Source organism: Rhineura floridana, chromosome 4 (assembly GCF_030035675.1).
Source record: "Rhineura floridana isolate rRhiFlo1 chromosome 4, rRhiFlo1.hap2, whole genome shotgun sequence".
Taxonomy (NCBI): Eukaryota; Metazoa; Chordata; class Lepidosauria; order Squamata; family Rhineuridae; genus Rhineura; species Rhineura floridana.
The window spans coordinates 33,541,903-33,554,082 of record NC_084483.1 but is presented as its reverse complement, the minus strand read 5'-3'; the positions used below and the strand labels follow the sequence as shown (position 1 = coordinate 33,554,082).

The following is a 12,180-nucleotide window of genomic DNA, read 5'->3' as shown; positions in this document are numbered from 1 at the left end:
TTCAAACAATAAAGCAATGCTGTTAGATCATATTGCTCAGGATCTTGCTTAACATCCTGGTAGTGAGAAATGGGGGAAATTATGCACAGTTTAGATACGGACAATCATTATGAGTTGGACAGAATCAGGTAATTATGAACTTCAGTGAGATCATTAACCTCTAGCTAGCCCTGCTTCCCAATCTGGCCTTAATCCTTGCAGTTATACAGGTCATAGGGCAGGGATGGGGAGCCTGTGCCCCTCCAGGTATTGTTGGATTTCAACTCCCTTCAGCCCTAGCTAGCATGACTAACGGTCAGGAATGATGGAAGCAAGAGTCTAACAACATCTGCAGGGCTATAGGTACACCATCTGCTCATCGCCACCTTTTCCCAATATCTGCCTTTTGATTCCTAAAGTTTCCAGCGTATGGCTGGGACTAAGAAACACAGGAACAATGGCAAGTCTCTTTCTTAAACTATCAAAAGGTACAGTTTGCAAACTGATGAGACTGCTGAACTGTAATTTGGACACTGATGTTATAATCTTGCTAAAACTGTGTCAGTGTTGTAACTTCTAGAAGCACACTGAGGAGGCTTAGCAGTGCCACTAGAGGAAGCTAGTGAACGCATGTTTTACAGAAAATGCTATACTTTCCAAATAGTATTTATAATCTTAGCATACATATAACACTCTTGGATAATTCAAAGCACTTTACACACATTGTCTCATTTGTTAACTTTAAAAGTGGATTAAAATGGGAACAAATGTGTTAGTTAAAGTAACATATACCCTATAATTTATGTAGAACAGCATGAGAAAAATTCTCAGAAATATTGATGGATGCAGGAATTATTTACATACAGATATATAGCAATATTTTCAGTAAACATCTCTCCACCCCCTTGAGGAAAATAACTTTTTTTACCCAGCATATGCTGGGGGGTAAAGAAAGGCCTGGGAAGGAACTGGCAATCCCACCCCATATATACGGTCTGCCTAGTAAACATCGCAACACATCACCCTAAGAGTCGGAAACGACTCGCACTATAAGTGCGGGGACACCTTTACCTTTACTCCATCTTGATTGCAACCAGTATAGTTTTGCAGTAAGATAGGAAAACGAACCATTTCTTTAAGGTGGCCAGTACACACTTAATTGACACAATCAAAATACATTTGTACAGATAGATCAGCAAACAGAAAACAAGAGGACTTGTATATGCGCCGTCAGACAACACGGATGAGATTATCCAAATATGCTGCTTACAACACTTACCATCACTGTGAGCAATGTCATCAGTATATGGGCTTTAACCCCAGGTACCAGGTAAGACTGATGTAACCCTTTCAATTTTGTTTTTACACAGCATTCCATGTGAGTGGCTCTTAAAATCTGGTCTCCAATTTATCTTGGCTTGTCTTTTGACTTTTCTAAGCACTGTGTTAATTATTTGGATAACCTGACTGTCTCAAATATTGACTTATCTTTTCTAGAGCTAAATTTAATTGTTCCCCTTCTGCTGTACTGCATGGTTGTTTTCAGGATACTCCATATAACGAACGGCTCTGTCACTGTAGGGATGGAGCAACAGAAACATTAACACTTTTTTTTATTTAACATTTTCAGAAATGAGTGAAAGTTTATTTTCTCCCATCCTATTGAAAAACCCAGGAAGGACTTTTGAATAGTATTCGGCCTACTTATTGGTTGACAATAAACAAAATAATAACAGAAACAGTTGCTAGATTTCTCTTTTCTGCTGCAAAGACCCGTAAAGAGATTTTGTTAATTGAATTGTATCTTGGCTTGTTCCTATCCTTACTTTATATGCTCCACATATTTTACTTGGTGTATTTATTTATTTATTATACTTGTATACCGCCCCATAGCCGAAGCTCTCTGGGCGGTTTACAGTAACTAAAAACAAATACAATTTAAGATACATCTTTTAAAAAACAATGTAAAACACAATTAAAAAATTTAAAACAATATAAAACACATGCTAAAATGCCTGGGAGAAGAGGAAAGTCTTGACCTGGCGCCGAAAAGATAACAGTGTTGGCGCCAGGCGCACCTTGTCATGAAGGACATTCAATAATTTGGGGCCACCACTGAGAAGGCCCTCTCCCTTGTTGCCATTCTCTGAGCTTCCCTTGGAGTAGGCACCCGGAGGAGGGCCTTGGATCTTGAACGTAGTGTACAGGTGGGTTCGTATCGGGAGAGGCGTTCCATCAGGTGTTGTGTTAGAAATTGTGTTATTTTGATGTGTTTTAATTTGTTTTTATCATGTCTATGACCGTATAATAAAATCTGCATTGTATAAAAATCAAAGTTCAAATGCAGTAGGAAACATGGAAGCAGGCATCACGTTCACATGCATGGAAAGGGCTTGGCACAACATTCCAAGCAGAGTTAGCCTAGCCATGGTGCAAAATCCATGCTGAGCTGTACATAAATATCCTGCTTTTCTGAGGCACAAAGGTTACAGACAGAGTCAAACAAAACTAAACAATGATAAAATCAGTTCCATATAATAAACGACAAGCATATTGTAATAACAGCAGTAATAAAATCATCCCCAAATGCTCCGAAACATCAGGGGCTCCACAAAAGAAAAAGCTTTTCTAAATAAATGCTCTTTACTTCATTACTATCACCCAACGCTAATCTAGAGTTTTTTAAAAAAAAAACATTTGTCAGAACTGTGGCAGAATTAGAAGAACTCAAAAGTATCCTGCATAACAATGTCAGACATTGTCTGTGCTGAGTCCGCATTCTACTTCCATCATCATAAATATCTACCAATCTCTAAATAAATGTTACCCTCTTACCCTGTTAATATTTGTTTGGAGTTGGAGCATAAAATCAACATTTGTGTTGACAGGATGTGGTCTGTTATCAGGGTGTACATCAATATCATGGCAGGCAAAAAAGCCAAACTGTACTGCAAGATGAGTTACACTTCTGTCATGCTTCCTCCTCAGCTTTATGAATCCACTTTGCACGCTTTTGCCTTTTCCTATTCTATGCTTGGAGAGGAGATTCAACTTCACTTCATCATCCCCAAGTCTAAGGAACACCACTTTGTCTTTAGTCATCCAGGAAGGCAGCTGGAGAGTATGAGACTGCCTCTGGTCACCGATAAGGTAGATGAATAACAATGTGAGACATGTACAGACATGTACAGATCTTGTTCTTCATTTTATGGGGTCAGGATATAAACTTCCTTCCCTAGCTTGGCTCTGCTTCTAGATGATGGTAAAGGTGCATTGCTTTCTTTCTCTGTAATATCTTCGCTGCACAGGAAGTCAGCCTGCAGACTGTCCAGTATCGAAACTGGTGCTCAGTAGACCTACATAGCTCCTTGGAGCATTCCTTAGGTCACCAAATAGGCAAAGATCTCCACTATTTTTCTTAAACATACATATTTTAAATGTGCCCCATCATCATAGAACTATTGACATATGGAAATGTAAGGTGCAAAATGTTACTGCTAGGAGAACTGCAAGCAAGCAAGTCCCCAGAAGGGACATTCTTCTTTAGGCTGAGTTTTTCTACCTTGAAGGCAATGGTGTAGTGGAACAAGGATGTATGGGCAGGGATGAAGTGCCACCACTTATTTCATAAGCAGGGGCAACGATGACATCTTCCTGGGTTGTCATGTGCTAATCCTTGGCATGTCAAATAAGCAGGCTTTTCTCAGAGAGAAATTACCAATAAGCTAAGCATGAGGAAGGTTACATTAGCATGCATGGCTAAGGGTTGCACTGCCCCTTTTATTTTGAAAAATTCCAAAGATGACTACCACTATTATTATTATTATTATTGATGATGATGATGATAATAATAATAATAATAATTCAATTTATATCTTGCCCTTCATCCTGAAGGAGCCCAGAGTGGCAAATGACTATCTAAAATCCCACAAAAAATGGAGCAGACTTTTGAGTCTCCCAAAACTCTTCATCCAGTTGGATGCTAAGCAAAGCAGGTGGATGGTTTGGTATTGAAGCCATAATGTCTGCATTGGTCAAAGATTAATTTTTTGTTATATAGTCTTAGAAGGGGTGTGGCTATTACAGTTGTCATGATGAGCACCTATACTGCTGCTTGAAGGTGTTAGCTGTATGGCCCTTTAGTTAACAGCTATTTTTGTGGGAGGAGGGCGACCTTGAGGAAGGGTGGTGAGCTAGCTCTCCCCGCCTCCTCGCTCAAATCTCCCAAGGAACACTGCCAACAATCCCCCCCTGCTTCTTTCACACACCCCTCTTGCCTCTAGATTGGCAGTTAGGGAACCAAATGTTCTTAAAGGGCTCCAGTTTGGCCCTGGGAACCCGTTCATTCATCCCTAGCATAATCAATTAACTTGGGAGTTGTATGCAGTTGTGCGTCTTTGATTCAGCAAAGACTTCTGTGACCCAAAAGCCATGCGTGTGTGATTTTTGCAAATCTGCTCTTTCTCCTGCATTCCCCTTTGCCACTTCCCACACTGTTATAAAAGCGACCCCTAACCCTTTCCAGCAGATTTAGAGGGCTGCCGTAGGCTGCAGAGGAAAGGGGGAATCAGCAAAAATTGCCTCCTTTTCCCCCTGCCGCCCCCCACTTCCACTAGAAACCTCCACTGGACTTAAAAGCCTTTCATCAGTGGAGAATCATGGTTGAATACAACCCATAATGCTTATTCTATTTTAATCACCTAGCTTAAGCTTTCTTTTTGTTTTCACAGTTGCAAACAGGAACTGGCTGTAGCTGCCACTCTCTTGTGAATTAATTAATTAATTAATATTAATTGTGTTTGCTAGTTGTTTTATACAAAAAATGTCTCAAAGCAACTTCAGATAAAATGCAAACAGGTAAAAATCATTTAAAAGCCAAATTAAAAACAAAAACTCAGACAACAGCATATAATACAAGATTCCCAACAATACAGTAAGTGATCGAAGCATTGTTTTTCTTTTTTTGTTTGTTTCTCGTGCACATATTGTAAAATTTAGGTAACGGGCATGATGTTCAGTTTGGTGTAAGTTGATAGAAGTTTGTTCATTGCAGTGGAACAATGACCATTCATTCATTTAGTTTTTGACCTCCCCCTCTTCCCCTCCCCACAGTTTTTCTTCTTATTTTATTCAGCATAATAACACACAGATTCCTAACTTTACAGAGCCAAGATTACATAAAAAGCCCTACTTTTACTCCCACAACTGGTCGTCACGAACATGGACTTTTTAACCTCTACCATGCAATGGACGGGGCCAACCATTTGCATGTCCTAGTCGTCAAAGAATATGAAATGGCAATATATAAAAAATACTGGCCCAATCACATCATGCTTGTTTTGCCAAGTATTTTCAACAGTGCTGGAGTGGGTAGGTATACGATGGAAAAGTCACTTTGTGTGAAGGAAGGAAGATTTTAAAAGCTTTATTTGGCTGGATTGTTAGAATAATTAACTAAAGACTAAAGACTTGATTGGTGATAGGAGTGGCGTGACCGGTGGGGAGGAGCCACATCAGTCACCTCCTGGCAGTTGTGTTGCTGCTGCTTACCAGCAGGTGGAGGGGTGAGGCGGCAGCAAGGTTGGGACTACGCAGGTGCACTTGTGGAAGCATAGGTTTGGCTCCACTAGTGTGCCTGTGCAGCACTGATCTTGCCTCTGCTTCACCCCCTACTCCTCCTGGTAAGCAGCAGTGCCACTGCTGGCAGGAGGCAAACCACTCCTGGTTGGCTAATTGGTAGGAACCAATTTTAATCAATGATGATCAGTTTTTAATGGTGAGGCACAGTTGTTGGTTTGTAGGCTTCTTTGGTTGGGGTGAGTTACTATAAGGGAAAGGAAAAAGAAAATAAATATGAAGGACTTTCCTTCAGGCTTTGAGTGGGAGCTTTTGTTTACAAAAACTTTTTGTTTACAAAAACTTATACCCTGCTTTACCAATTGCTGGGGAGCGCAATTGGAGAGAGTGCTGTTGCACTTGTATCCTGCTTGAAGACTTCCCATAGGCATCTGGTTGGCCAATGTGATAAGAGAATACTGGACTGGATGGGCCTTTGGACTGATCCAGCTGGGCTGTTGTGTTGTTCTTATGTTCCCCTCCAAAAAGGTGTCGAAGTGAATTATAACATACAAGTATGGGGAAAAATGAATAATTCATCATTAAAACACAATTACCAGACTAAAACAGTGCCAAAATGCAATAAATTTAATTAACAGAATCAAAAGCTTGTTTAAAGAGAATTTTTTCCAGCAAAACACAAAACAGAGAGGAAGATAACGTAACCTCATACCTTCTTCAGTATGTCAACAAGATGCCTATGTTGATGTTTTGTTAATGCACAAATATGTTCAAATTCAGTCAATCAGCTACAAGTCAGGTGTTTAATCATCTAACAGTGCAATCCTTTACATGGCTACTCAGAAGCAAGCCCATTGAGTTTAGTAGGACTTACTTCCATGTGTGTATCAGATTTCACGCTAAAAATACTTGAATTTGCTGCCTGCCTTAAAATGGAGTGAACATGAATGTGTGGGAGAAAGATATTAATGTAGCAAAAGACCTCTAGATAAAATAATATTTCCAGTTCTCCCAGTAATATGTATGGTTTGCTTTTTGGGATTGATTTTAGGTGCTGCTCATTTCCTAATAAAAGAACTGTCTTACCATAATCTGGAGCTTGAACGAAATCGACAAGAGGAACTAGGCATTAAGCCCCAAGATATCTGGCCTTTCATCGTCATTTCTGATGACTCCTGTGTCATGTGGAACACCATAGAAATCGATTGTTCAGGTGACAGAAAAAGGTAAAAGGTGATTCCTTTGGGAAGCTATATTGGGTAGAATTTTTTGAACTATCTGATTTTGAACCATTTTCCCAACTTGTTGCAGTGAATACACATGGACTGAAAGGAATATTTCCCTGAAGCAAATTCTGCAGCATATTGAAACAACTCCTAATATCACCCACTATGCCTTGATTGGGATGAGGAAGTGGTCAAGTAAAACCAAGAGTGGAGAAATCAAGGAGCCATTCTCTTGTTGCCATGTTCATGACTTTGTCATGCTGAACGTAGACTTGACACAGAACGTTCAGTATAACCAGAATAGGTGAGCCAAGTCTGATGAAGCAGATTTTTTGCCTATGATAGCTTGAGCCACAATGTATTTGTTATTCTCTAAGGAGCTATAAAGAATGTCTTGTTGTTTTAGGGTTTCATTGACTTCTGATCTTTTCCTGGGCAAATTCTGGTTTTGACCTATAAGTCATACATGCCTTGGGACATGCCAGTGCCTATGGAACATTCTTACATATGTGTACCCACGCATGCCCTAAGATCATCTACAGAGGTTGTTCTCTGAGTGCCCCCTTATTCTGAAGTACGGAGGGTGGAAACAAGAGACAATGCATTTTTGGTGGTGCCCCTACATTTGTGGAATGCTTTCCCTAGAGAGTTCTGTCTACCATTTACTTAAATGTCTTTTCAGCACCAGCCAAATACTTTTCTATTCTCCCAGGACTTCTAACATCTTTTAACATCATCGTTTGCTTTTATTCTCTATTCAGTTGATGGTGATCAGCCTGTTTTAACTCATGTGTGGGGTCTTTTAGTTTTTATATGATTGTGCTGGTGTCAATATTCATTTATTTTTGTTGCTTGGCTTGACTTTTATTATGAATTTATATTTTGACATGTTGTTAACTCTTCCTTTATATTGTACATTGCCTAGAGCCTCATTGCATGAGGCAGCTGCATAAATACTACAAATAAATTAAACAGGGCCAAACTAGACATGATGCTAAATGCGTCTTTGCATTTCACTTGATTTTTTAAAAGGTCAAATAGCAGCATATCAGGATCACAGTAGATGGAGAGGAGGAAATGTAACCTTTTCCTTTCCTGCTGTGATCCTGATGAAAATAGCTTCTTTGAATCTCCCACTGGTGCCAGGTGTAAAAGCATTGAATATCACACCTGGTTTACTTTATTTCTTTTTTGTAGAAAAATGTATAAACTGCTTAATCAAAAAAATCTCTAAGCAAGGGGCTTTGGCCCTTAGATTCATAGCTGTCAGAACACCAATTTCTCTTTTCTGTTGCATTTCATTCTTGAACCAGTATTCTTGATGTCAGCTGACCACTTGACAGTACTTTTCATTTTTATACCTTAGAAAGCATCGTGATGTCTATGCACTTTGAAACATTTTGGCTAATGAATGCATATTGTTATATTCTGTGTCCCTCTTCCCAACAGGTTTATGTGTGATGATGTGGACTTCAACCTGCGTGCCCACAGTGCAGGCCTACTGATCTGTCGGTTCAACCGATTCAGCGTCATGAAAAAGCAAATTGCAGTGGGTGGACAAAGGTCTTTTCATATTAAGTCAAAGGTGAGAATTCAGAAACATTCATGAAATAGCTTACTTTGTTTTGCTGTTATAATACATAGATAAAAAGAAAAAAAGGTTGCGGCTATTGGTAGAGTAATTCATAGTTGCATCCAGTAGTTACTAAGGTTGAACAATGAGGTGACCAGATGTAAGCAATGGTGGCTTGTACCCATTGGGACTGGTGGTGCAGAAGGCAGAGAGGCCAACAGGAGGTGGAGCCAGAGCCAATGATAGACAGAGTCAGCTAATTTTCCACAGGTAGCCTGCCATCAGATCGGGTACTACTGCCATCTAGCGTCCGAAGGCAAGAATGCACTAGAGTCAAACCTGGGGCTCGAGCCCCTCCCACTCCAGTCTTCATTCTTGCCCTCGTCCGAGGCAGATCGAAATTTAGACAGAGCGTAGCTAAGTCCTTACTTCTAATTCTATTGTTACTCTCCTTATCGTTTTTCCCTTACTCTCCTCCTTATCGCTTCCCCTCTTCACGTTTGCGTCGGAGTGTGTCCAGCAGCGGCTGCTGCTTTCTCGTTTTAGCGGGGGCTCCGTGGCTGCGGTCTCCTCCCCCTCCTTTTTTCAGTTTATAGTCATTATTTCCACTTTTGTTATTACTCTCCTCCTTATCGCTTCCCCCCCCTCACGTTTGCGTTCAGAGTGTGTCCAGCAGCGGCTGCTGCTTTTTCGTTTAGCGGGGGCTCTGCGGCTGCGGTCTCTCCCCCTCCTTTTTTCAGTTTTCAATTTAACCTCTACATTGGGTAGCTCGTGGCTACGGCTCCCTCGTAGCTCTCGTTTGTGGGGGCTTTGGCGGCTGCGGCTCTGTTTGTGGGGGTTTTTAGTCCCGGCTCCCTGAAGCCTGCTATAGCAGTCTCTTTTCCCGCCACCTCCGTTTTTTGCGGCCGCCATTTTTATTTAATCTACTCTCCTTAAAGGCTCCTACGTTTCCCTATCAGCCCGGCTTGGGCTTATTTAGGCTACCCTATATTGCCCCTCTCATCCTGATTCTAGGCTTCCTGTTCTTTTTCAACCACCTGCTTTGTGGTCCTACCAGGCGGCATATCATTTCAGCTGCCTCCCGGCCGTTTTTTCAAGCCCTAGTTAGGTGCTCCGATATCGCGGCCGCCATTTTGTTTTCATTTTTTGCCGTTTTTTCCTTTTCATTACGTTTTTAACTTGTGAGACTTGTGTAGTCTCCTGTTACCAAAATATTCATAGCTTGGGAGACCTGAGTTGTCAGGTGATACATATATTATCAGGTGATACATATTATACCACACCTTCCCTATTGTGTGTGTGTATGTTTGTAGGTGCACTTCCAATTGACTTATGCTCCACCTATAGCTGGCACATTATTTAGTCTGTGCACCTTGGCGATACCGCACCTTCCCCATTGAGTGCGCGTATCTCGCCCTGGCCACACTGCGCTTTTACAATAAACATATCTCTTCTGGCAGTGTAACTAGCGGTCTCGCACCTTCCCCATTGTGTGCATGGACTTAGCTCGTGGCCAAGTTGGCAGTGTAACTAGCGGTCTTGCACCTTCCCCATTGTGTGCGTGGACTTAGCTCGTGGCCAAGTTGGCAGTGTAACTAGCGGTCTCGCACCTTCCCCATTGTGTGCGTGGACTTAGCTCGTGGCCAAGTTGGCAGTGAAACTGCGGTCTCGCACCTTCCCCATTGTGTGCGTGGACTTAGCTCGTGGCCAAGTTGGCAGTGTAACTAGCGGTCTCGCACCTTCCCCATTGTGTGCGCGCACTTAGCTTGGAGCCAATTTTAGCTGAGTCATTAGTTTCCTCGTGCTGGGTGTACTCACTCTTGACTCCTGGCATACTGTCCGTAGTCTGTCCTATACTATTTCTACCTTATCTCTGTCACCGCTCCTTTCCCATTGTGTGCGTGATTCAGAGATTGACATGGCGGACTTGAACCCTGAGGTGACAATATCCCCTGAAGCAAGTCGTCCATCATCACGCCAGCCAGCTAAAAACAAACACGCCAAGGCAAAAGCAAAGACTAAACACCTGTCTAGTCGCAGGGCGACCAAGAGACCACTCTATATATCACCTCCACTTCCGGAGAAATCTCGCCATGCTGCCCCTCCTGAGCTTTTCCAGTCTCCTTCTGAGTCCTCAGAAGAAGAGTTTGAAGGTTTCCCCAGCCAGGCTCCTCCTCCGCCTGGGCAGCCTCAAATTCCTATTCAGGAACGGGCACCACCATCTTCCACTCCTCCAGGGATACAGTTGACTGACTTCCTGCACCAACTACGAGAGCTACTGGGGTGCCTATCCCAACCTCAGCCTTCTCTACTATTGTCTTCTCAGCCTGGAACCTCGCGACAACTCAGCTCTGCGAGACAACCTGGCGACAATATTGACGCTCTGCTACCCTCTCCTAACCCATATGATGTGATCAGGGGTAGATTGGACGTAGAGCAATCTCAGACTGATGACTACATGAACGTCTTTCAGACTGACCTGGATGAATGGAGTGGAGAATCTGACCAGGAGGAGGAGGTCTGTTATCGCCTCTTTGACCCGGCGGATTTCTCGCCTCTGGCTCGCAGAGTCATGGACACCCTTGGCATTCAACCAGAACTTATGCAACCGGTTGCTCCTCCTGTCAAGGGTGCCAGAGTTCTCAAGTCCCCCAAATCAGTTCAGCACTTTATTCCCGTGCCAGACCCCATTAACAAACTGACCAGAGAAGAATGGGCCCGCCCTCTTCGTCCACGTCGCTCCTCATCCTTAGCCAACAAGCTCTATACCCTTGCCCCAGAATTCATGGCTTTTCTGAACGTCCCAGGGGTGGACCAACCTATTTCCAATCTTGTATCTCGGTCCCTCCTCCCGAAGGAAGGCGAATCTCAGCTCAAGGACCCCTATGAGAGGAGGCTTGACTTTGTCTGCCGTAAGATACATGAGGCTTCCGCTCATTCTATCCGGGCCTCCTCTACCACCTCTATTTTCTCTCGGGCCTCCATGATGTGGTTAGAGGATCTCCTTGAAGATCCCAACCCGGATCCCGCAAAACTAAGGAAAAGTCTCCTCAAGCTACACAAGGCTGCTGCATTTGTGGCGGACGCCACATTAGACGCCTGCCATCACGGTGCACGCGCACTTGCGGCCGAAATTGTAGCTCGTCGTACCCTATGGCTCCAACATTGGGACGCCGATTCGACTGCCAGAACCAACTTATCCTTAGCACCATACTCGGGATCTATGCTCTTCGGCGAGGACGCACTCAAAGCAGTCCTTGTCGACCCCAAGGACAATCATAAACCTGCACTAGCTACGGCCAAAAGGGACGACCGCAGACCCGTACGACGGTTTACCCCTTACCGTTCCTTCCATCCCTTTCGGAGAGGACGACCTGGTGGACGAGGACGGGACACCAGGCCTACAGATTTCCGTCCCTCCAAGGCACCCTGGCCCAGACAACGCTTACAATACAGGGGCCAGTACCAAAACAGGCAGGCATACGGCAGAGGAACCCGTCAGCGCAGGCAGTTCTGACTCCATCCCCATTGGAGGCAGACTCTCCTTCTTCTCCAGCATCTGGCTAAACTTGACAAACATCTCCTGGGTCAGGCTCCTCTTTACCCAGGGCTACAATATAGAATTTTGGCGGACACCACCGGACAAATTTTGCATCTCCCCCATCTCCAGGGCACGCAAAAAGGTTATGCAGGACGCCATACGACATCTACTAGAGATAGCCGCTGTAGAGCCTGTTCCTCCATCCGAACGACTACAAGGCGTGTACTCCGTCCTCTTTACGGTTCCCAAGCGAGACTCCTCATGGAGGGCGGTCTTAGACCTCA

The 12,180-nt window shown here is 43.3% G+C and overlaps 1 protein-coding gene across 7 annotated transcripts in view; it reads left to right on the top strand.

The window, feature by feature from the left end:
- GREB1 (growth regulating estrogen receptor binding 1) overlaps window positions 1–12,180 on the top strand; it is a 155,642-nt gene that overhangs the window by 128,060 nt on the left and 15,402 nt on the right. For all 7 annotated transcript variants that reach the window (XM_061622750.1, XM_061622747.1, XM_061622751.1 and 4 more), the window contains 6 exons: window positions 1,167–1,309; window positions 2,968–3,129; window positions 5,145–5,349; window positions 6,608–6,782; window positions 6,868–7,086; window positions 8,232–8,367. In XM_061622750.1, coding sequence (XP_061478734.1) covers window positions 1,167–1,309; window positions 2,968–3,129; window positions 5,145–5,349; window positions 6,608–6,782; window positions 6,868–7,086; window positions 8,232–8,367 — 1,040 coding nt within the window. The remainder of the gene's footprint in view (window positions 1–1,166; window positions 1,310–2,967; window positions 3,130–5,144; window positions 5,350–6,607; window positions 6,783–6,867; window positions 7,087–8,231; window positions 8,368–12,180) is intronic.